This window comes from Mesocricetus auratus, unplaced genomic scaffold, assembly GCF_017639785.1.
Source record: "Mesocricetus auratus isolate SY011 unplaced genomic scaffold, BCM_Maur_2.0 Super-Scaffold_100011, whole genome shotgun sequence".
NCBI lineage: Eukaryota > Metazoa > Chordata > Mammalia > Rodentia > Cricetidae > Mesocricetus > Mesocricetus auratus.
Genome location: NW_024429195.1, coordinates 1,276,671 through 1,302,380, shown reverse-complemented (window position 1 = coordinate 1,302,380; position 25,710 = coordinate 1,276,671). Strand labels below are relative to the sequence as shown.

Sequence of the window (25,710 nt, the reverse complement as noted above, 5' to 3'; positions counted from 1 at the left end):
TTCCAATAATCTTCTGAATCCCTGGTATGCCAAACCCCTGGACCTAACAGAAATGCTTACTTGAGTGTCAAGGAGGAAAATTCTAATTAAGTTAATTTTTAAATGAGACCAAATATAGGATAAAGGAGAGGCTCAAAGGGCCAGGGCTTGCAGAGGTCACACGGCTGCCCCATAATGAACACCAACAGTCATCTCAGGTCTCATTTGTTACCACAGTCCACTAATCTCCCATGGCCTCCACACAGAGGGCAGTAAGCAGAGCTTTGCTCAGAGCGAAGTCTTTGCTTCTCTCTATAAATTACACTCCCATAGGTGCCCATGCTGTACCGGATGTCAGCCCTCAAGCTAACTTTCCTTGTGCCTCCGTGAAATGCCTCGCTTCTTTTTGGAAAGCATTTGGATACAAATGCACAGGCAGGTCCATCCAGCTGCTTGGCTCTGGCCTTTGACAGTGTTTCCTTATGGGGGAAGAGCAAATTCACTCAGACTCAGCACTAACCTGCTGCTTATTCCTGAGCACATGAACTTTAGAAGGAGTTTTAAAACCCCAACTTTAAAGCTCAGGAAAGACTTCTGAATTGCAAGATTTTTAAATAATTTTAATAGCTTTCCGGCCCTTGCAATGAACTACGAGTTCTGCAGATTCAGACAGAAGCAGGCGTCAGATCCCCTGGATCTGGAGTAATGGATGGCTAATGAGCTGTCCTGTGGGTGCTGGGAATGTGACCTGGGACTTCTGGAAGAACAGCCCGTGTTCTCAGTCACTAAGTCATCTCTTCTGGCCCACTCTGACTTCTAAGTTTATCTTATACAGAATCAAGGCACTAAATTTAGATGAACTATGGGATTTCTTAAAAAAAAAAGGGGGGGGCAATTTAGGCTGGGCGTTGGTGGCGCACGCCTTTAATCCCAGCACTTGAGAGGCAGAGGAAGGTGGATCTCTGTGAGTTCAAGGCCAACCTGGTCTACAGAGTGAGTTCCAGGACAGCCTCCAAAACAATACAAGCCTCCAAAACAAGACAGAAACCCTGTCTCGAAAAACCAAAAGAAAAAAAAAGTGGGACATTTTACATTTAATTGATAGTTGTATATAAGTTGGCTAGGTGAAAACTTTCTCCATTATACATTTACTTCTGTTTTAATAGATAAATAAGAATTCTGAATCCCTATGTAAAGCCCATGAAAGATACACAATGTGTGTGTGTGCTTTCACACGCACAGCCTTTAAAATCTGAACTGCTAGACGCACTTTTCCCTGTTTAATGCCCACATCCCTGATGGTGTCCCACTGCTCTTGCAAGACTCCCTTATGCAAATATTTATGCCAGAACTTTTAAACATCTACAAATATTTATCTTTCCCAAACAGCATCACGCAGAGTGCTCAGGACACTCTGTGACGTGGGTGACGTGGTAACTATGGGTTCTAGGGACGGGTGTCTCCGAGACCTAACTCTGCTCACAGGCTCCAGGGCTAGCAAAGCTGCAATAGAGAATGTGAGCCCCCCCACCCCCCCACCCCCGCCCCGGGCCTGTAGGCATTACACAGTGGTCTTGAATATGTCAAAAAAATTCTTCCATTTTAACCCTCCTTCTACCTCAAGGGACATGCTAGTAATGAAATGATCAATTCTGGAACTTTCCACAGACCCTTGCTACCTTGATCCAGAAGCCATGGTGACACAAGAGTTTCAAAAGAGAAAGGGAAACCCTCAGAAGTCCTGGACAACTTTGGAGGTGAGAGGAGTTTCTAAATAACTCAGGGAGATGGGAAGGAAGGAAGGAAGGAAAAAAGAAAGGAAGGGAGGAGGGAAGAAGAGAGGGAGGGAGGGAAGAAGGGAGGAGGGAGGGAGAGAGGAAGGGAAGGAAGGAGGGAAGGGAGAGAGGAAGGAGGAAGGGAGGGAAGGAGGAAGAAATAGAGAGAAAGGAAGGGAGGAAGGAGAAAAGAAAAAAGGAAAGGGAGAGAGAGGCCAGACTTACTTCATCTGCATGTCCAACGGCGCCAAAGATCCTAGCTATTTGTCCAGTGAGGTAGGGGAATCTCTCCCCAGTCTCCTTCAGCATTGGTAGAAAACCGCTCAAAGCCAGTGGCTCATAGCCAGCTATTTCTATGAGGATGTTTAGGATGAAGTCATTATAGGTTGAATCCTTCAGATGCCTGACGAGGAAAGGAACACATTTCTGAACCACCTTCGAGGGGGAGGGGAGAGGAGGAAAGGAGAAAGAAAAGACAAAGAGAAACATTAGTCAAATCGGAATCACTTTCAAAAGAAAACTTTGTTGTGACAGTCTCATAGGTAGCATAGGCTGGGCTCAATTTAAAACATCCCTCCTTCCTGAGCCTCCTAAATTCTGGGATTACAGACCTATGGATGGCAACATATTAAATATTAGACCAGCAGGCAACACATCCTGGGATTACTAATCCCATGGTAAAATCTCCACACTTCGGAATCTAAAATTTACAACAAAACCATCTGCAGCTGAGTCTGCTTTCCTTTAAGTCACCCTCTCCTATTGAAAAGTGAAGTCCACAAAGTTCTCATGTTGCTGATGCCCAGACCAAACTTTGATGGGCTACCGGAATACTGCATTCTTCACAAGCCACCAGAGTTGCAGCAGAAGGACAGCCAATGCGTAAGAGACCCTTGTTGTTTACTAAGCCTCTGGTTTGGGAGAATTCCAGTTAGCAATGCTTCACAGTGGAGAAAAGAAAGCAGGAAGACTTTCTCACTTGTTCTTAAGCTCCAATTCTACCAGAGCATGTAGCGATAAGGTGTGAGTACTAAAGCAAAATGACTTCCACCGTATTATCGTTGCTTTGTGGCTACAAGAATTAAATAAATCTTATTAGAAAGTGTGGCTTTCTGTGAAATAAAGTCACTAATACTCACAGACGTGGGAAGGGAGCCATACATGGAATTCAAACAGGGACAAACCAAGTGTCGTCTTGAGATAACTAGAATCACCCTACATATACAGATTTAAACTTCATAGTCCTTTAAGAACTGTGGGAGGAGAGAGCATGTCTAGTCCCTGACAAGTTCACACATCTATGGTTCTATAAACGCTGCCTATGCATTGGGGGAGGGATTACATATCCTTCAGGAAGACACCATGAGAAGTCCCTGGCACATACGGCAAAAATGTCAGCCAACTGCACCGGGTCAGGGCAACATACCTGACCTGAGGCATTTGGAAATGGAAAATGCTCACACATTTCCTGCACCTTTCAGAAAACTCCATTTCCAAGCCCTTGCCCTTCAGGTCCTGTTCCTGGAACAAGACGTCTTTGTTGACACGTGGTTCTTCACATGCCAGTTTAGAGTTATAATTTAAATCCCAGCCACATAGCCCAAGTCTGACAAGGCTGTGCAGTATCTGTCCATTCTCCTATGAACAAAAGGAAAGAGGGGGAAAGAAAGAAATGAGGAAGGACACAAGGAGAAAAGAAGAAAAAGAACAAAAACAAAAGCAAAAAGAAAGAGAAAGAAAGAAAGAAAGAAAGAAAGAAAGAAAGCAGGTAGGCAGGCACCAAGCAAATGAATTCCCTGATTCCCGGAGGGGGACAGATGCAGATGACTCCATAGAAAGCCCAGAAAGTAGAGCCATTTTGAATACTGTAAACACATGAGATAAAAGCTGAATATTGTGTTGTGAATTCCTATTGTACCAAGTTTATTATGACGGTGATGGAAAAGAACGATATTTCGGAGTTCGTCCCATACACTGAAAGCAAAGCGATCCCCTGCAGGAGGAATTTTATTTTCCATGCACAGGGCCTGTGTCTCCAGTGCCTCCTTGTTGGGATGGCTTCATGTCTGGGAGCAGGTCCTATCTCTGCGGAGAGCAGGGCAGTCAGAGACAGGGCAGATGGCAGGCAGAGAGGAAGCTGGCTTGGCTGTCACCCTCTCGTCCCCATTGGGGAAAGAATCCTCTCTCCTCCACGTCTTTGTCCCTTTGGCTAAGTCTCTTGGCTGCCTCCAGTGTACCTTATCCTAAGACCCCAGTCTGAAGACATCAAAGCTTCCCTTAGAAGCTGTGTCCCCACACGGTCTTCACTTAGGGGAGTTTCTGCAGCCTCTTGCCCATGGTTGAGTGTCTTGGTACCGACTGCTTCAGTGGCTTGACAGAGGAAGCATCTGCTTTTACATTTGACTTTCCCCTGTGCCCACCCTATGGTCAGAGGACCTGGGGTTAGAGTACAGAGAGGAGAGTCCTGCACATCACATATCCAGATATTCAGCAGCGCTTTGTCATCCTCCTACCTGATAAAGAAGCCTTGTAGCAACCTGTGATGCTTCATTCATCTCGACTTGCAATCTCTGGCCTGTGTAGAGGAAGTATGGAGAGATGTGGCCCCCAACCCCTCTCTTTTCTCTCTGCCTTTGCCTTGTTCTGCCTGTGGCTGTCTCTCTGGGTCATTTGAGTCACTTCTCAGGAATATGAGGTCACCTAACAGTGTGACATGGATGCTAAAAAATTAAAATTTCTCCAGAAAATATGTTAAGGGTAAGAGTAGCTTGAAGCCCTGTTTCCAGGAGGGGATTCCCCTCAGGAAAATTTCTCACAGCTCTGACAGCTTAGCTCACAGCTAAATCTACTTACGTGCGCTTTCTGGCTTTCTTTCTCCTTTTGCCCCCTATAAATTGTACCATTGAAATAGGAACACTGGAGAAAACAAAGAATTTTTCCTATTTCATTCTGTCCCAAAACTGTAAACAAACCCGTTTATCTTTATCAACTCCTGAATCCTGATTTTTTTTGTAAGATAAGGAAGCAAGGGACACAGAAGGGCTATAGTTTGAGATGACATGAGCCTATCCTGCAGAAATACAGAGGAAGGCTCAAGGTGTTTAGAAAAATTCCAAGGCCCTAGGGCCCTGTGCTGTGATTAGTGGGAGAATGGGCTTAAACCACATTGCAAGGGCAGCATGGGAGAGGGGACTTGAACAGAACTCTCTAAAGTAAATGACTGGGGGATAATCTCAGTCTTGGGTTCTCTGTCTCTTCCTGGACACTAGGCTCTTCTCTTTATATCTCCCATAGTTCATAATGTTGGCCTCATCACAGAGTTGAAATTTTGTGGGTAACTCTCCCCAAAGCCAAGGGCACCTTAAGAATAGGGTCATCAGACAAATCTAAACAGAGAACCCTCAACAGAGGAATCTCAAATGGATGAAAGGCACTTAAGGAAATGTTCAACATCCCCAGTCACGAGAGAATTGCAAAAAAAAAAAACCTCTGAGATAAGATCTTATACCTATCAGAATGGCTAAGATCATGTCAGACTCTGATGACTGCTTATGCTAAAGAGGATGTGGAGTAAAGGGAGCACTCCTCCAATGCTGGTGGGAGTGCAAACTTGAATAGCCACTTTGGAAATCGGTCTGGTGGTTTCTCAGAAAACTGGGAATCAGTCTACCTCAAGACTTGGTAATACCACCTTTGGGAACATACCCAAAGGATGCAAACTCACACCACAAGGACATTTGTTCAACTGTGTTAATAGCAGTATTATTCATAATAGCCAGAAACTGGAAATAACATAGATGCCCCCCAACTGATGAATGGATAAGGAAAATGTGGTACATTTACTCAATGGAGTACTACTCAGCAGTAAAAAGCAATTACATCTTGAAATATGCAGACAAATGGACAGAACTAGAAAAAGCCATCCTGAGTGAGGTAACCCAGACCCAAAAACACTAATAAGTACTCACTCATAAGTGGATATTAGAAAAAAAGCAAAGGACAACCAGCCTATAGGCCACAACCCCAGAAAACCTAGGTAACAAAGAGGACCCTAAGAGAGACATACATGGATCCACTTAGGAAAGGGGAAAAGACAAGATCTCATCAGTCAACTGAGAGGTTGAGGGGTAGAGAGGAGGTTGGAAGGGGAAAAATGTATAGCTCAATAAAAAAATTGCTTCTAATAAAAAAATAGGTCATCGGAATATTATGCCATGTTTGATTGGTAGTAAATGACATCTCAAGACCTGTGTATGGAATAGAAGGCAAATTGTGGTGTGTGTGTGTGTGTGTGTGTGTGTGTGTGTGTGTGTGTGGTGTTCTCTGTGTTCTACCACTTAAATTTGTCCTCAGGCAAAATTTCTATTTTAGTTAACTTAGCTAGAATCGATACTTCATTAATTTTTTATGAATCTACAAAACTGATTGCCACTCTTTTTTGTTTACTGCTTCTTTTTTCCTCCACACAGATGTTCTGGAAAACAGGCTCTGTTTTGCAGACTGTCTTCTCTGAATGGTCTACATATCCCATCGCTCCATCTTCTCATGTTTTGTAAATGACTTCAAGTATTTATGCAGAGTGGCCCCTGAGCATTGTGGGCCTGGCGACTGGCCTGGTGGATGATGTGTTAGGTGTTGTAAGATTTGGCAGGAGAAGAGGAATGTTCTACTCTGTTCTGTGAAACCCAGGAAATGACTCTGCTTCCAGGATGAGGCCGAGAAAGCAATTCCTCTGGGTCTGAACACTGAGGAGGGGGAGTTCCACTTGCCACTCTCTGTCACTCATCTTTGCATGCCTGGGGCCAGAAGCCCATGCCTGGGGCTAATAACATGTATGCATACACATTAATAAATTATGTTCTGTTTGCCAGCTAGACTGCAGGATGTCCCACGGCAGCCAAGGAAACACTGACTTTATTCTTATAAAGGCAACTTGGAAAAACTGACCACACAGACTTTTCCTATAAATGGATCCTGAGGTTCCCTTGGGGATGCTGACCATGAGTCACTGGCCAGGAATTGCCTCTCTATCTTGGAAGAATAGTGCCCTATAAAGAAAGATGCCCAATGTCAATGATGAAGAATAGATGTGCCTGGCCACACGTCTGCCTCTTAGAGCTTACAGATGTGTGGGTCCTAAGACTTCATGGACTACTACCCATGTGTAGAGAAAATGTCTATCTCTACAGAGCCTTGAATGGGAGTCTGGGGTGGGGGGATCTGCTTTAACAGGGTGGGAAGAGTTAACTAGGCAAACACTTAAGCCCTGAGATATACCGTGATCTGAGGAACAGTTTTTCAAGGCCCACTACTGACCAGTCCTGAGATTCACATTCTCACTTGTGGCTGAGGGTAGGTGGTGAAAATTGTAGCATTCAATGACCAAACTAACAAGACCAACCCAACCAATCAAGCAGAAACCCAAGAAATATTACAGGCGACTGCACTGATTATAGATATCACTAATAATCTCTGTTTCAGTTACCTTTCTTCAACAAGAAACCCCAAAAGAAGCAACTTAAGCCAGGAAGAGTGTTTCAGCTCATGGTTTCAAGGATCTCAGAGCATCATGGTGTGGAAAACATCATTTGGGAAAGCTCTGTCCCATGTTGGGGATTTCTTACATCATGGAAGACCATGAGGCAGATGTAACCCCCACAGGTCTGTCCTTAGTGATCCATACCTGCAGCATTATGAGCATGCGGGGGACATTTCTAACCCAAACCATCACATCCTCCATGTAACACAAGACAAACCCAAAATGCAAAATCACACCCCTCCACATCCATCCGTCTATTTCATCTGGAAGCAAATGGATCAGAATTAAGTTGAATTGAAGCCTGCATTCCTAGTTGCCGGTGCTTCCTAGACATCCCCGTAAGATCACCCTCCGTGATCATGCCCATGAATACTGTCTAATGAGGGAATGTAGGAGAGGAGGTAAAGTGGGCATTCTGTTTGTCCCTGCCTATGACAGTGACAGTTCTACGGGAATCACAGGAAGAAACGAAGGGGCAAGTAGAGGGGACTCTTTCACATGACAAGAAGGGACGGGAGCAGCTGGGCTTGGCTTGGGTTCCTTCTCACAACCTCTTCTACCACTTACTATGTGGGTACAGTGAAGTCCACCCAGTCACTCTAAGTGTCTCCAAGGCCTAGGAATCTTCATTCTGAAGACCACACTCAGAGCCAGTGACCTCATGCAGAGCCTGTTTCTTAGTCGCTTCCTTTATATCTCTTGTCATCTTTCCCACACATTCTGCTGCATCCCTTGGAACTCCATCTGCTTCAGTAGCCACGGGCCTCCAGACTCAATCTTTCTTTTTTCTTCTTTTCGGTGTCAAAAGAATCACATCAGACTTGAGTTACAGCTTGGCCTTATCAGTGAGGCTTTGGAACCACGGCACGTGTCGATGCTGACTACCTGTGTGTGGTGACTTTAGGATGGGCAGTTTCACTGTGATTTAGAGAGGGAAATAGGATCTTGAGGGGCTGATCGGGATGATGCCAGTGTAAAACGTCACCTCACCACGCCCCTCCACGTCGCTGCGAGTGATCTACATCTTGGTTTTTCCATCTATAAACTATAAAAATCTTGCTGTGTGGGACAAAGTGGAGGAGGTGTGCAAACCACCCACCCATTGTCTGTTACTCGTTTAAATGAGTTCATCCACCCTCAGCATCCTCTATCACTGTGACTAGCAGTGAGAAAATTATCCTCCTTTGTACCCTTCTACAGCGGAAGCTGCCTAGGCCAAGAGAGGGAAGAAGGTACAACTCAGACAACCTGGCTTCAAAACCTTGGGCCTTTCTTATTCTTCACTAGGTGTGTGATATCAGGCAAGTTAACTCCTCCAAGCATCTGTTTTGGTCAAAGTAAGATGGAGGAAAAATCAATACATTATAGAGTAAGTTGTAGGGCTGAGTGAGGTACTAGATGTGAAAAGGAGCATTTGTAAATGGTCAAGGTGTCTGCAGATTTAGGCATTAATTTTAGCTTCTCCATGTGAGAAATATCCATGGGAGGACTACTGTGTACCAGGTGCTAAATCAGCCATAGGATCCTCTGTTGGCTGTGACCAACAGTAAGCGTGGTGGTACCAGAGCCAGATAATTCTCCTACCTCAGGGTGCTTTAGAGGAGAGAGGGACCAGGAACTGGGGGAAAGGGATTCTGAGAAAGCGTTGACATTTTTAGTGGTTATCTAAAAGACAGAAATAGTTAGCCAAGAAGGGTCAGAGTTGTCAGTTAAGAACCTTTCGGAAGGAAAACACAGCATATGTGTGAAATGCCCACTGCCCACAAGATGATACCCGCCAGTGGGTCACACAGACTACCGTTTTGAAGTTTTGAGGATAAGAGGTGATGAGAACTAACTAACTGGGTTCACAAGCCCCTTCCTGAGCCTCTTGGCTGCACTGTGCAGACAGAACCTCTGTGAACGCCACACGTGGAGCCATCCTCACTCTTGGGACTCTTTGCATTGGTTGGGGGTGGATGACTTCAGGGCATTTTATCTTCCCTCATCCTATAACTGAGCCTGCACTGGCTTTGTTCTTCTTCGTGGTCAGTCCTCACCCCGTGGGGGACGAGCTGATGTAGATCAAGTTAGTGTCTCTGGAGCCATCATCTAAAAAATCACATTTGTTTTGTTTCAGTTCCCAGCCCACAGATAAAATGAACACTGTGTTTAGCCTTTCAGTCTCACGGGGTTTCCTGTATTCTAACAAAGATTCCCTGGTAATCTTTGTAATGGTTTCCTACAGAGGACTCATGACAACGGCTTCCTGTAGAGGACTCATAACCCTTTCTTACGGTAGCCTGTGAGTATACTACCTTATATGGCAAAGAGAGCCAGATGGGACTCACTGTGCAGATGTGATCCAGAGGGGAAGAGATTCCCTTGGGTTATGTGGGTAGTCACAATGGAATTTTAAAGGTCTGTAGAAGACACTGGGGGTGGACCAGTGTCTTAGAAGATACGGGGAGAAAAGGAGAGGCAAGAGAGATCTGGATTTTGTGTCTGCTTTTTGGTCTCTGCCTTCTCAGTGTTGGTTTTCAAGCATATACACCTGACTTTTTTGTTTGCTTGTTTGTTTCGAGACAGGGTTTCTCTGTATTGTTTTGGAGGGTGTCCTGGAACTCGCTCTGGAGACCAGGCTGGCCTCGAACTCACAGAGATCCGTCTGCCTCTGCCTCCCGAGTGCTGGGATTAAAGGCATGCACCACCAACGCCAAGCTACACCTGACTTTTTATATGGACTCTGGGGATCGAACTCAGGTCCTCACGCTTCTTCAACAAGCACTTTACCTGCTGAGCTATCTCTTTAGTCCCTATTGAACCCCTACTATCTGCCCAGCATGAAGTTAAGAGACTCATTGTGAATATGTAGACATATCCTATGGTTGTTAAGGAGTTTATAGCAAACTGGAAGAGGCAGACAAGGAATAATGATGATGATGATGATGATAATGAATAAGTTATAACAATGAGTTATTGATAATAACATACTATTGTATTATCCCAAGGACAAAAGTGAAGATTCACACGGGCAGCAGACAGCTCCCAGTCCTCTGCCAAGCCTCTGACATCCTTCTTTACTTTGTGATCCCTGTAGTAACATCCTATGGCCCATGCCTGATCTACTAAACACAGATCTCTGAGGGTGCAGCTGAGGTAAGGGTCAACTTCCTGGTCTCCATCCTGGGGCATTATGTGAAGGGTACACTTAGTGTTTAGTAACTCCTGCTCCTTTTCCTGGAGGCCCACTGTCCCTCTGCCCCCATACCCACCACCCTGCACAGACTGTATATTTAAAAGCTCTAGTCTGGATGCTGCTCCCATGAGAGAACTTCGCTGTGCCATCTTCTCCTAAGGCAGAATCAATAACCCTCTGAAATCTACATCAACTACCTAGTCCTCACAGTATCTGATTTCTATCTGAGAAATGGAGAGAGTGAGAGAGATATTATTTCATTCTCATTGTGTGATCTCTTAGATGAAGCCTCATATAAGTTTGCCGTTTGTTTATTTACTATCATGTTACCTTTAAGCTCCTTTGACCGTTGAAACCACTGTGGTTTGCTAATTACAAGCATCCCTATTGTCAGTACGCTACTTGGATATAAAGGATGACAACTATTTTCTATCTAGAGAGTGAACTTTTGCTCCCACTCTGGGCACATTTACTCATGAGTCAGCTTATGTGTAAATCTTTCTCTTGGCTCTGCTTGTAAGAATATAGATTCTTAGAACTGCGTGTGCACATTAAATTGCACTGACACTACCCTGCAATGTATGCAGAGTCACGCTTGTTGCTTTTTATCAGTGTGACTGTGATGGTTAATTTTGTGTCCATTTGATTGGATCACAGGGTGCCCAGACGCTTGTTAAACATTTCAGGGTGTCTGTGAAAATGGGTGAGAATAACATTTAAATAGGTAAACTGGGTAAAGGACTATGTCACTATGGACAGGCACCAGCTAATCTGTTGGGGACTTAAACAAAGGGAAAAGGGAAAGGAAGAGAGAATTCACAGGGTATGTGATGTCTTGTGCTAGAGTATTGGTATTTGCTTGTATAGAAACTGTCTACCCTCCAGTTTCCAGTATTTTTTAACAATATGAATTAGAACTGTGCCCCTGGCTTTCCTGAGTCTCTAGGACAGACAATCTTCATAGTGGCATGAACCAACTCTCTCTCTCTCTCTCTGTCTGTCTCTCTCTCACACACACACACATCTTGTACAAGTGTATCATAAACAGATAGATGCTTTTGATTGTATATATGTGTGTGTGTATGTGTGTGTGTGCAAGGAAGCCCTAAGCACATTAATCTCTCTCTCTCTCTCTCTCTCTCTCTCTCTCTCTCTCTCTCTCACACACACACACACACACACCTCTTGTACAAGTGTATTATAAACAGATAGATGCTTTTGATTGTATATATATATATATGTGTGTGTGTGTGTGTGTGTGTGTGTGCGTGCGCGTGCGCAAGGAAGCCCTAAGCACATTAATCCTGCTCAAATTATCCAGAAATAGATCTGGCTGTGTGGGCCATCACAGTGAGTGCACCATACTATACAGTGTATTACCTCCACATCTCTTCTCTTTGCTGCTACATGCAAAAGCCGTAGGAGATGGTACTGTTCTGTCTGTTCCAATTGAGACATCAAGGCCAGGAGTTCTGCCAGGTGTCTGTTGATTGGCTGAGACTGCTTTTCATACACAGCAGGTAACACCCTCAACAGCATGGCATTTCCTATTGGGGGAACAATAAAGGCAACAGCTTGATCAGCCTCAAAGCAATAGAAATAACATCACTGTTAGGGTAATAATCTTTGCACTTAGGCAGTACAGTAAACAGCCACATGGTTCTGGTAAAATAAACAGAATAGCTCATTCTGAAAAAAAGAAATTAGTCATTAAAGCACAATTTCAACTGGTTTCACAAGGAGGGCATTTTTTTGTTTGATATAACCAGCATTATTATCTAACAGGTTTTTTTTCCTGAGTAATGCTCCATGGGGGTTAGAGGCATACTTGATAGTAACCAGACCGCACCTCAAGGAGATGGTTCCGATAAAGAATTCCTGATGAGGAGCAACACTTGGATGCTATTGAAATGAAAAGTGAGCAGTGTTATAAGCATGAACCTAAACGAAAACTGAACCAGAGGGAAAAAAAATGTGCAGAGGAATGTGCTCACATTCCTGAGGGGTGGGAGGCACCGCTTGGACAATGGACATGTGGAAACTGTGCTTCATACTTCTGTGAATAGCTTAGAAGGTAGCAATGCAAATGTAGATCCCCAATTTCTTCACTATTTCAAGGGGGAATTTGCACTCAGCTTGTTTGTCACATGCGATTTGCCTCAAAGACATATGTGACAACTGGATTTAAAAAAAATGGTAAAAGCTGAAGAAAAACCATTTCACAAGCCGTAGGGACTTAACTGCAACCACACGTGGGAAACAGCTGCTTATCACTTTATGTTATGGAGCCCCCCCCCCCCCCAAAACCCTGTCACGCACTTATTTAAGTGTCTCAGAGAATCTGGTTTCTAGAGGTCACGTGAAAAACATTTTCTTGATCCTATTTATAATTTTTGTCGTGGCAGTGGTGCTGCGATTGAACCTGACACATGCCAGGCAGGCAAGCGCTCTTCAAATGGCCACACTGACCACAAGCCTGGGCGTGGTTTACTTATGCAGCAAAGTTAGCTTTATTCACAGAAAACACGCACAGAAAGAATCAAGCAGGCAGAAACTACACATATGTAAGCCTTCATTTAAGTGGTGGGGACATGCTAACACAGAAGACATTTAGTTATGAGCATTAAGGAAAGAAAGCTTGGGTTTCCGGCTGGGGAGATGGCTCAGAGGTTAAGGGCGTTGGCTATTCTTCCAGAGGACCTGGGTTCAATTCCCAGCAACCACATGTTGCCTCACAACCATCTGTAATGAGATCTGGTGCCCTCTTCTGGCTTTCTGGCATATAGACAGATGCTGTATACTAAATAAGTAAATAAATCTAAAAGTGTTTAAAAAAAAAGAGAAAGCTTGGGTTTCTAGAATATTAGTATTTATATTCAGTTAAAATGGACAAACAGTGTACTTGGGTAAGAAAAAAATGGAGAATTGCTTTTTCGTAGAATTAGTTTCCAACATATCTTAGCAAAATGAAAGATTTTGGAAATAATTTTAATTAAAAAAATAATTTGTTCTTTGGAGATTGAGACAGGAGGATGACCACAGGTTTGAGCCCATTTGGCCTATATAATGAATTCAAGACAAGTTTGGGCTACATAGTAGGATCTTGTCTCAAACTGAAGCTAAAAACTAAAACATAAGGAAGTTTTTCCTGGGATAGAGAGATGGCTCAGCATTTATGAGCATTGGTTACTCTTCCGGAGAACTGAGGTTTGAATCCCAGCTCCCACATGGTAGCTCACAACCATCCATAACTCCAGTAACAGTGGACCCAACATCCTGTCCTGGCTTCCACAGGCCCCTGGCATGTGCTTTCAGACAACACGCACACACACACACACACACACACACACACACACACACACACAGAGGTGGGGGAATAGGATGGTCCCATGAAGGTGTGTGTGTGTGTATGTGTGTGTGTATACATTTTAAAAAAGAAATCGCTCCCATAACTATATTCAATAATTTAATACCAAACAATGTTGTTTGGTTTCTGTTTATTAATATTTATAAGAGTTTCTCCTTAAATCTAGGGATTTCTAATTCAATACATAATTGACGCAGAACACATTAGGTCATAGCACTTAGCTGTGCATGCGCACTGGCAGCTGATGGGAAGAGTCACACTGAATGGGACTGTAGCTAGAATCTGGGGCAGAAACTGCTGTATGACTTTCTAGTGTCATCTCCAACAAAGGCCCTGCGTGCTTTGGAAGGGAAATCCCTAGATGAGTCATTCTTCAACTGACTTCAATTTCGATAAAAGAAACACAAAAATAAGTGCAAGATAACTTATTTTTCAAAGTTAGAAACATGAAGAAATCTGGGTGTAGAAACCCTGTAAAAAAAACCATTCATGAATTTATATATTCCTTTTAATACTAAATGTTTCAAGCCCACGGGTAAGCATAAGTAATGGTTAAAAGGAGCAATGGTGTGCCCATCACCCAGCTTCATCAAAGCCCCACCTTGTGCCACAAGTGCTTTCTGAAAAAAAAAATTGCTTTTTCTCCTCAGAGGCAATCATCACCCTGAAGTTAGTATTTCTCGTTGTTGTGAATGTCTTTATACTTTACTGACATGCGTGCATCAATAGACATCTTACAGTTGTTTGCCCGTCTTGTAATTTTACATGAATAGGTTCGTTACATACAGAACCCAGGGCAAAACTATTTTGTCCCATTCAACTTCATGCTGGTTTTCATTCAAACTGACCTCATGTCTTTTTTATTCTCTCTGCTCGCTCTTCTACCCAGGGGACACCCATTTGTTAATGTCCTCTGTGGCTGAAAGGCATCTTTTTTTCTCTAGATCCCAGAAGAAAACATCAGGAAAAGGCCCAGGATCACTCGGAATTGCCGTCTTAAGGCTTTCAGAAGTCTGACATGAATGCCACAATACTAAAGGTATAGGCAGGGCCACGGCAGTCCATTCAGAGCCTCCAGAACCATTTCTTGGGCTCTTCTAGCTTCTAGAACAGTAGTTCTCAACCTTCCTAAGGCCGTGGCCCTTTAAATATAGTTCCTCATGTGGTGGTGACCCACCCTAACCATAAAATTATTTCACTGCTACTTCATTACTGTGATTTTGCTACTGGTATGAATTGTAACATAAGCATGTGTTTTCGAATGGTCTTGGGCAACTTGTGTGAAGGGGTCCTTCGACCCCGCCCCCCAAAGGAGTCACAACCCGAAGGTTGAGAACCATTGCTCTAGAGTCTGGTGTGTATTTGCTGGTTGGAGGACCTTTCCATCGTCTTCAAAACTAGAAACTCGGTGACTCTATTATCTTGCTTCTTTCTGTCACCACCATTCTTTGTCTAATTCTTCCTCCCTCTTTCGCTTTCTCTTAAAACATTGTGTATGTGTACCTGTGACATGAATGCGTGGACCGTGACACGTGTGCAGATGCTAGAGGACACCTTTCAGGAGTTGATTCTCTCCCTCCAGCATGCGCTCCAAGGACTGAACTCAAGTCACCAGGCTTTCGTGGCAGGAGCTTTTATCCAACGACCCACTTCACTTGCGTACCCTCTTTGACTTTTAGGAAGCCCTAAATAATCAAGGATTGTTTCCTTATTTTGTGTACTAACCTTAATCCTATCTGAAATGCAGCAATATAGAATAATGTTCACAGGTTACAAGGGACTGGCACACGGATGTCTTTTGGGGTCTGTTATTGTACCTGGCATCAAGCTTGTGGGAGCTTACATTCCCATCAGTGAGAGGGGTGTCTGCCGCTCATATCCTTGCTATGCTGGGCCTTCACACGTTGTCTCTCCTTGCCTTTTGCTAATTTGATGGAGTGTAAGAGTGTATCTCAGTTTTTGTTTTCTTTCTTTTTTTTATTGGGACGCCCATACACACACTTTTGTGGCAAATCATCTCCTCTATTGCGATTTGACCATTCATAGACGTTCACATTTTCTGTTGACACGGTTATCTGTCTTCTGAATGCATTAGCACTTTCTTTGCTTTTGCCGGAATTGCCATGCTATCCATTCCTGATCTTTTTTTTAATGAACTTTAACTCACTTTGCAAGAATTATGGGAATCACTAACGGTTCTTCAAAATATTCAGCCTTTCCCCTCAACAGCCCTTGGAGGGTGTGTGTGTGTTCCTGTAGACGCATGTTTACGTAGGCATATGTACATGGGGAAGCCTCTGAAGTCAACAGTCATCTTACACATTTTTTTAAAGATGTACTTATTTTTATGTCTCTGTGTGTGCCAGCATAAGCTTATGTGTACCACATGTACTTGAGGAGGTCAAAGGACATTGGATCTCCTGGAACTAGAGTAGGAGGGCGGTGAGAGGTGACTGATGTGGGTCCTGGGGACTAATCCGGGTCCTTTGAAAGAGCCATAAGCATTTTTATCTAGCTCGTCCACATTAATTTTTGAGACAGGGTCTCTCATTGGCCTGAACTTGCCCAGTAGGCTTAGCTGTCTGACCAGGGAGCTCCAGGAGCCCTCCCCCCAGCACTGACATTAAGAGGCTGCATCACCACACCAGGCTCTTAAATGTAGATTCTGGAAACCAAACTTGGGTCCCCATTCTTCAGAGGGAAACACTTTACTGACTGAGCTTTCCTTTAAAATATATCTTACCATATCATAGTGTCATGTCTTTCTTGTAGGCCTTAAAAATGGTTCAAACATACTTGCTTTTAGGTGTTTTTTGTTTGTTTTTTGTTTTTAATAAGTGACACTTGAGCAGGGGCTTAATGCCTTTTGACTTTCTGTTGATTCTCACGGTACGTTGTACTATTCCCTCAGCTGTCGAGATATGTTTAACTGTGAATTCATTTTTACTGAGGTGGTTGGTATATGGATGTGCACTCCAGATGCGTGAGGGCAAGCGCCTACTTACAAACTCTTAGAGGGTCCTGTGGCATTCATTCAGGGAAAGTCATCTCCTCTGGGAAGCTGACCCTCTGGGCTTTGTTCCCACAGAACTCTTGTTGCTTTATTTAGAGTTCATCTGAATATTTTAAGTTTTTTTAAATCCCTACTATGATGATATCAACACCTATCTAGGTGTTTCAAGCAGGTGGGGTCTTCAGCTCTCTCTCTCTCTCTCTCTCTCTCTCTCACACACTCACACACACACACACACACACACACACACACACACACACACACACATACCAGGAGTCACTAATTTAAATTTAAAACAGGATCTTTGCCTCAGAGTCTTATGGGATACCCAAGCTCTTGAAGCCAATATATCCCCCAATCCCTCCCAGTTTCCCCTCTCATTAGAGGTTTACTTGGTTGTACCCTGTTTGTTAGCTGCAACTCCCCAGAGGGGTAAAGGCAAGGAAGGAAGAATGGGTTTGACTTCTAAAAGCACAGAAGCTCTTAATGTGTCAGGTTATCTTGAAGTCACAGAATCACTTCCTATAGCTTGGACTTGGGAAAGTGTCCCAAAGGAAAGTGGGGAAAAAAAGTTTTCTCTCACTGAGGGGTTTGTGGACTAGTGAAAGCTCACCCAAAGAGCCAGCATGATCACTTGCCCCGCACCTCTGTTGTTCCCTACACCCCGCAAAAGTGCTACCAATTCAGATAACAGCAGCTAATGATCTTCATAGGGACCAGCAAAGTCCTGCTCCCCTCCCCCTCCCCCTCCCTCCCCCCCTCCCCCCGCGCCTTCCAATTATTCTGCCTACAGTGTGGACTTTTGAGGTTTAACATTGTGCAACCTCTTCGGCTCCCTTGCCCTCCCACCCAACCCCCTCCCCCAAATCCAGGGGAACTCCCCCGCGCTGTGCCACCACCGGCATTACTCATTCATCCCAGTTCAGGCTTCGGAGCCTTTATTAAGGGCAAGCGCTCCTGCCTCTCTCTATCTCTCCTGGGCTCAAATTCGAATCACTGGAGATCCTTGCTTCCTCCTCTACTGCAGCTACAGGAGCAAGCTTCATCTCTCCAGCAATGCAGCTCCCTGCGATTCTGCTTTGTGCGTTCTGGTGTGCAGTGTTGGCTCAGACCTCGGACGACTATGAGCTCATGTATGTGCATTTGGACAACGAAATAGACAACGGACTCCATCCCACCGAGGACCGTAAGTTTATTTTAACTCTCTCAGTCACCCCAACTACATATAACCCACTCTTTTGGGGGAGGGGTGCAAATAGCATACGTATACTTAGCCGAAGAAGCATGCTAAAACCGTATCTCGTTTTGTAAAAGGTGAGGACCACCCGAGAAAAGCCAGAAATACTGAGTTATTTTTGCAACGTACATAATGAGTTTAGACTATATGAAATCGCTGCTTTTGAACTGTTTTCAGCTACATCGATGGCAATTCCCCAGTTAGGTTAAACTTGTCCCATAACGAATGTTTACTGTGTCAGTTTTTTTTTTTTTTGAGAAGTTTGCACGCACGCTGTTTTCAGCGCTATCCTTAAAAGGAGGAGGGTTGCTGGGGACAGGCTGAAACTTGGGGTCCCTGAGAATGCAACCCACCGGCCAGGCAGGCTGGTAACGTTGTGTGTGTGTGTGTGTCCCGCTCTCTAGCCACACCATGCGACTGCCGCCCGGAGCACTCGGAGTGGGACAAGCTGTTCATCATGCTGGAGAACTCACAAATGCGGGAGGGCATGCTGCTGCAGGCCACCGACGACGTTCTCCGCGGCGAGTTGCAGCGGCTGCGGGCCGAGCTGGGCCGGCTGGCGGGCGGCATGGCAAGGCCATGTGCTGCCGGGGGCCCTACGGACGCCAGGCTGGCGCGGATCCTGGAGCCCCTGCTGCAGGAGAGCCGTGACGTGAGCCGCAGGCTGGCCCGCCTGGAGGACGCGGAGGCGCTGCGGCCCGAGGCGACAGTCCCCGGGCTGGACGCAGTGCTGGAGGAACTGCAGCGGACGCGTGCCGATCTGAGCACCGTGCAGAGCTGGGTCGCCCGCCGCTGGCTGCCCGCAGGTAAGCACCGGGTGCAGAGTCCACCGTCGGCTTTGTCCCTGGAGCCCACCCGCACTTAATCACACCAGGCACACTAGCCCCGGGAATTTTTCATATGCATGCCCACAGAGCTCAGACACACCACACAACGCAGACACGCTGCCTTTAAAAAAGTATTTCCTAGCCCTAGGAAAGCGGGAGTTTAACCATCAATCTGGAAGTAGACTTCAGAGGTCCCTGATACCGGATCCGACCAGATATTACGGAAGCTCCATTGGCAGGTGTTTAACTGTGACTCTCTTTGCTGCCCCGAGTCCCTCCGTTCTTCTAATTTTATCCCATCCTCTCTTTAGGAGAGCTCTGGTTTCCCACACTATTTCAGGGCCGGGGCTTACTTCACCAACTTTGCCAGTCTCTCCGACTCCTCCCCCTCTGCTTCTTCTGAGCTGACTTGAGGCTAATTGGATCTCCTGCAGAGTCAGCAGAATTCTGCCAGGGTTTCCTCAGTCCAGTTAATTGCACAGTGAAGGTCAAGGGGTGGGAGGTTTGGAGTAAACTCTGTGAAGTCAGGAACAGGAGTCTGGGGTGTAGATGACCACTCCATCTAGACCACAGGGTCACACAAGAACTGGACTGTAGAAACTATGCGACTTGTTAAAGCCCACACTCCATAGGATTTCCAACTCATGAGGGCCCCCAATGGTACACTTTTAGAGTTAAAGAAACAGGACATTACCGCCCAGGAATATGCCTCTTATGTCAAATTTTTGAGAAAGCAGCGGCGTATTGTTGTTGGTTATTCCAGGAAATGAGTGTCCTATGTAGAAAAACATCCATCTCCCTTGCATCTCATGAGTCTCAGAAACAATGCCAAACAATGCCACCCTATCCTGTATTTCCAACGAATGAGGTAGGAGGAAGGGCTCTCCAGTGCACGGTCCATTCCTTTACAGAACCCATGCTAACAATCAGCTCTTCCTAAAAATTTGAGGACTGTTTGTCAGTATGGTGGCTGTGGCCTCAAACCCAAGCAAGCCTTCAGAGAAAAGCACTAAGTCAAATCTAAAGAAAACCCTCAATGTGACAATTATAAATGCATGGATGTTTTGTTTTGCAAACTGGGTAAAGGTCATGTACATAAAAGTACTCCCCCACAAGGAAGAATTATTCTAATTTGTACCCTCGCCTATGATAGAAGAGGGATGTATACATTTCCCAATTCTAAACCGTTGATGCTTACTATATACCCAATAACACTTTCCCCTAAAGGCTTTGATTTGTCCTCTCTTTCTGTCCTGCCAACTTGGCTCCCAGGGGATTCCTAATCATGCTGTGGTCTGCCTCCTAAGAACCTGGTTTTTATTTTGCCTGGTCTTTGATAATGTAATTAGGAAGACTTATTAGTGAAAAGTCATTTCATGGGAGAGTTTCTGACATTTCAAAGAGGTCCCAAGAGACTCAATCACTGTTCTGTAAAAGAATTCCACAAAATCTGCCTACATATTACCTTACAGCATGAACTCAAGTAGCTGCTGCATCCTACAGGGATGGTGAGTCTCCCAGACATAGTCATGGGTAGCTGTAGAATGCAATCCTCACTTCCTGGCTGTATTTAAACAGGAAGGCCGATAATTAGATTGTAGTGGATGCCCTCTTGAACAGTATTTTATTGAAACTTACACAGGCCAGGAGATTTTGGATGCACACAAATAGTAATCTTTCCCCCCCCCATAATCATTGTTTGATTTAATTGTTGTGTCTAGAAAATAAATTCCACCACCTTGAAAATGCCTCATTAATTTTTTTCATGGGTGATAAGAATTTTCAAGTGATGCTATTATTTGGGGACACTGCTACTGTGGTTGCTCTTTGGAGTTTTCTTATATTTCAATATTTTCTTTAACTATTATAAAAAAAGATGCTGTGTATGTTTGTTTGATGTTTTCTGGACAGAGCCTAGCTCAGAGCCACTCGCAGGAATTTCCTACACTTTACAGGACATTTGGTGCCCACAAGTTCTATTGATTCACCAGTTAGCCTTTAAATGCTTAGTGATGGGGGGGTTGACTAGGCATCTCACAGCATCTACTTGGGTTATTATGAAGTGAAAATCCAGCCTATGTTAGTGTTTTCAGATACGGCAGAGTCCATCTGGTCAAGGCTTTAGCATCTCACAGGTCTGCACTTTGGCATCTTAGCTGCTGATGCAGTCTTGAGACCAGCAGAGGTGGGAGTAGATGTGACCTCATCCCCTTGCTCAAAAGTCTCCTTCTTCTGAATGTTCTCAACAGAAACACAATCTCTCAGAAAATCCTTCAGAAGAATCCCCTCCTTTGAAAGGGTTTTCTATAGTGGTGTAACTAAGTTTTTTGTTTGTTTTGTTTTGTTTTCTCTGTATTGTTTTGGAGTTTGTCCTAGAACTCACTCTGTAGACCAGGCTGGACTCAAACTCACAGAGATCCACCTGCCTCTGCCTCTGCCTTCCGAGTGCTGGGATTAAAGGCCCGGCTTGGTTTGGTGTAACTAAATTTTAAAGCATGTCCTTGGCCGGTCCAGATTTGAGTGCTGTATACTTGTGACTTGCAGACTTAAAGAAGAGCCCCAGCTACACACACACACACACACACACACACACACACACACACACACACACACTTTAAATACAGACAACACTAAAAAGCTGGTGAGATTATACGCTTCATCAAAAGCTGAATAGTACTGGATAGCAGTAAATTACTCTGAATCCAGGGCTTCTATTAGCGGACAATATAAAGTGTGGGCCATCTGCAAAAAGATCACCCCCAAACTAAAACCTGAGTTTAAAATTTATCAACTGTAGAAACATAGGTAAGTTGTTTCTCACTCAGTTTTCTCACCTAGAAAGTGGGAATAGGGGGACTTAAAAAAAAAAGCAAGTAGGAGGAAGCGTTAAGATGATGTGCAGATTGATTATAACACCATCTAATCAACACATGATATGTTCTTGATAAGCATTAGTCATCATTCGTATACTTTGCTTCCTACCAAAGGGTGGTTTGCAAGCTGGCCCTGGTGGTGTGCGCCAATAAGTTCAGTCCCTTGGAGGTGGGACAGGGGAATTAGAAGTTCAAAGTTACTGCTAGCTATATGCCCAATGTGAGGTCATCTTAGGCTACATAAAGGCTTACTTCAAAAAGCCAATAATAATTATAGTAAAAGAACAGAGTAGTTTCCTATAAACTCTGCAAAGTTACCGATATCCAAATTCATGTGGTACATGCAAATGCATTCCCTGGTGACATCACCACTCTAAAAACCATGACTACCTAGAATTTAGCTAGGTCCATCGAGTCTCACAGGTTTATTGTTTTAGGATCATGGCAAAGGTAAGAAGGAAATGGGGTGGATTTTAAATCCTTGGAAACAATAGAGTCCTCTGAAGTTAACTCATTGTGATTCAACATTTTAAATAAAAAAACAAAACAGTAAATCTGAAAAGGGGATTGAAAGGGAGACGGTTATTCAACATGGCTTTTGGTGTTCATGGGTTGAGTTGGCACTTTTACTTCTGTTTGCATACACCGTTGCTTCACTGAATAAGCCAAGTAACTCTTCCTCACTTTAATTCTCCTTGTTCTGTAGAGATCCAACTGGAGGCCCCCGTGAGTCATAACACACTACTGTATATAGTTATCTAGTATAGTCAACATGCTTATGTTAACATAACCGAATACCAAAATAACTCAGAATGAATCAGAACGTTTTTCTCGTATTCTTTTTTGCTACTCTAGGTTGTGAAACAGCGATTTTATTCCCGATGCGGTCCAAGAAGATTTTTGGAAGCGTGCACCCTGTGAGACCAATGAAGCTTGAGTCTTTCAGTACTTGCATTTGGGTCAAAGCCACAGACGTCTTAAACAAAACCATCCTGTTTTCTTATGGCACAAAGTGGAACCCCTATGAGATCCAGTTGTACCTAAGCTCCCAGTCCCTAGTGTTTGTGGTGGGTGGAAAGGAGAATAAGCTGGTTGCAGACACGGTGGTTCCCCTGGGGAGGTGGACCCACCTCTGTGGCACTTGGAGTTCAGAGCAGGGGAGCATGTCCTTGTGGGTAAACGGGGAGCTGGTGGCTACCACTGTGGAGATGGCCACACGTCACTCTGTTCCTGAGGGTGGACTCCTACAGATTGGTCAAGAAAAGAATGGTTGCTGTGTAGGTGGGGGCTTTGACGAAACATTAGCATTTTCTGGAAGAATCACGGGCTTCAATATCTGGGATCGCGTTCTCAGCGAGGAGGAGATAAGGGAGAGTGGAGGAGCTGAGTCTTGCCACATCAGGGGAAACGTCGTCGGGTGGGGAGTTACAGAAATTCAGCCACACGGAGGAGCGCAGTATGTTTCTTAAGTGTTGTGAAACTCTACTTGAAGTCAAAGGAGACTCACACTTCAAATATATGCCTGTTGGCAAAGTCTAAAAAACTTCGGTGGGTAATAAGAACACTCGAGACTAATGAAGGAAAGGCTTGAGATCATCTTTATTTATCTTGGCAAAATACTGAATAAACAGTTGAAGGAAAGGCCTAGGACCAGGCTTGGGGACATTTTTGCTAAGCCTTCTGCTTGTGGTGCTTTTAGATTAATGTCTGCCTCTGTCAGATAAACCCTCAGATAACTGAACAGGACTGGATTCAGAACAGAAGGACAATTGTGTTACTTTTCTTTGGCTAATTTTGTTTTGGCCAGAGACATTTTTATACTGGAAGAATAGCAAAACAAGCTCTGTTGCCCATTGTTCATTTTTCATGGTGTACCTTGTGACAAAAGGGATGATGAGAAAAACATATTTATACCACAAAGTGACTTATTAACAAACATAAATGTAGCTTATGTGTTATAATCCAATGTTCCATTTGGGAGAGACAGTTGTGTAACTTATATTGTGAAATGGGTTTGTATTAATTTTATTTTTGTAAAAGTCTACTGTAAATAAAATGTTTTATAAAAGATAGCTTGTGTTCTCTAATTGAAATTTAAGAGCTGTTTTGAATCTAATCCACATTTTTTTTCTGTTCTTCATCTAGAGTAGGGAAGTTGTTTTCAGAGGCTGCCATGAAAACAGCAGTAGTTAATATTGTTAGAAGCAAACTCTGCTGCTGCTGCAAGCTTTGGTGTCCCACAGATTGTAAGAAATGCTAAATGCATTCTTCTCTCTGGCTTTTAGTTTTTTTCAACTACGAAACAGAGGAAGAAATGATTTGATGAACCTATGGGTTTGTACAATTTCCTATCCTGTTGTAACACAAGCATACAAACATGTAATACCTGGCTTCTCCAGGTAGACATGACACATATAAGCGATGGCTACATGCATGTATCAACTCCTGACATTGCCTCATGAAGCTGTCATCTACAAAATTCACACTGAAGAGTTGAGCAATCAAGTTATCGAAAAAATGCAGAAATGATAGCGTTCATAATGTTTTCAGTAAGTTGGGATTTTGTGCATTCATAGATCTGGGGTGTATATGTTCTATAGGTTATCTGTTGGACACACTTGGTAGGACTATCAGAGGAGTGAACCACGAACCTGGAAAAAAAATGAGATCTGTTCATTCTCTTCCTTGCAAGGGAAAGGCCAGAAAACCCTTCAGATTCATGAATCCCGGTAAGACCCCTACCAAGATATCTCGTCTTGAGGATTCTACACAAGTACTGCTAGAACCTCATAAAGCTGCTCCAGAAATACCATGGAACCACAGTAAGCATGTATCGTAAAGACACAGTTGAAGAACCATGGGACATTCCTGCTCATGAGCTGTGGCAAGTACCATCAGTGATAAATCTGTAGCTGTCTAGCTGAGCTTCCTTAGATCTTCTCATTAAGAGAAAGGAACTAGGACCCTGTGTCTTTCAGAAACAAAGCTCCGTGAATCTAAAAGGTTCGGAGGATGCTCATGGAATCGTGTTTCATTCCAGTCTTGAAATCTATAAAGTTGGGTCTATGAGCCTGTAACAAAATTACTTGCAGTTATGAGCTGATACATAGGTCAGTCTTCCACCCTTGAGAATTATACAACTCAACATTTCTGATGCATTGGCCCCATGCTAAGTTCCTATCTTAAGCTATTCTCTATATGACTGAATTCTCATCTTGAAGAAATACTAGACCCAACCTCAGAAGATACGGGCCAAGGTAAGTACAGATATATATATATATATATATATATATTGGTTTTACGAGACAGGGTTTCTCTGTATTGTTTTGGAGGCTGTCGGTCCAGCCTGGCCTCGAACTCAGAGATCCACCTGCCTCTGCCTCCCGAGTGCTGGGATTAAAGGCGTGCAACACCACCGCCCGGCTAGACCTATATTCTGATAATATTAATTGTACGCTATATTGCTCATTCTAGTATGCATCTATATATGATTAGCAAGTGACATTTTGTGTACATGAGAGAAGCACAGTTGATATTTCCCTTGGCTATTACAGTAACAGTTGACCTTAATAAGCATTAATTACTTTCAGCTTAGAATACTTAATTTTTAAGTATGTATCATAGGATGTCAGAGCTTGGGTTTAGAGTTTGGCGCTTAACTGACTTCACATTAATGGGAACTAGACTGACAAATAATAAGATCTTATTACTGATTTTCATTCAGTCTCTTCTCTATTCGCTTATTAGGGAGCTCTCTATTTGACAAATACACCAGGACCACAAATGTCCAGAACTGTCTCCTAGCCAAGGTAAGAAGCGGCATTCCTAAACCTAAACACCTTAGTTAAACAAGGTGCATATTGATTTACGGTATGCTTTGGGTTCTAAGAATATGAAGGTATCAGATTATTGATCCTTGCAA

The 25,710-nt window shown here is 43.9% G+C and overlaps 2 protein-coding genes and 1 long non-coding RNA gene across 4 annotated transcripts in view; 2 read left to right on the top strand and 1 right to left on the bottom strand.

Annotated features, from left to right (window-relative positions):
• Veph1 (ventricular zone expressed PH domain containing 1) overlaps positions 1 to 25,710 on the bottom strand; it is a 198,950-nt gene that overhangs the window by 134,005 nt on the left and 39,235 nt on the right. For both annotated transcript variants that reach the window (XM_040754329.1, XM_040754330.1), the window contains exons 5-6: positions 11,852 to 12,018; positions 1,980 to 2,189 (exon numbers count right to left, since the gene is read on the bottom strand). In XM_040754329.1, the coding sequence (XP_040610263.1) occupies positions 1,980 to 2,189; positions 11,852 to 12,018 (377 nt within the window). The remainder of the gene's footprint in view (positions 1 to 1,979; positions 2,190 to 11,851; positions 12,019 to 25,710) is intronic.
• On the top strand, positions 1,631 to 6,628 carry LOC121143142. Its single transcript, XR_005880242.1, has 2 exons — positions 1,631 to 1,736; positions 6,224 to 6,628. It is a non-coding gene; the product is annotated as an uncharacterized LOC121143142 (long non-coding RNA).
• On the top strand, positions 17,758 to 23,858 carry Ptx3 (pentraxin 3). The gene is made up of 3 exons (XM_005077938.4): positions 17,758 to 18,037; positions 18,493 to 18,894; positions 22,644 to 23,858. The coding sequence occupies exons 1-3, from the start codon at positions 17,908 to 17,910 to the stop codon at positions 23,255 to 23,257; spliced, it is 1,146 nt and encodes a 381-aa protein (XP_005077995.1). The 5' UTR covers positions 17,758 to 17,907; the 3' UTR covers positions 23,258 to 23,858.

Coding starts and splice junctions, on each gene's coding strand:
- Ptx3 (XM_005077938.4), top strand. CDS start 17,908: ATGCAGCTCCCTGCGATTCTGCTTTGTGCGTTCTGGTGTGCAGTGTTG. Junction 18,038..18,492: donor ACTCCATCCCACCGAGGACC/GTAAGTTTATTT, acceptor CCCGCTCTCTAG/CCACACCATGCGACTGCCGC. Junction 18,895..22,643: donor CCGCCGCTGGCTGCCCGCAG/GTAAGCACCGGG, acceptor TTGCTACTCTAG/GTTGTGAAACAGCGATTTTA.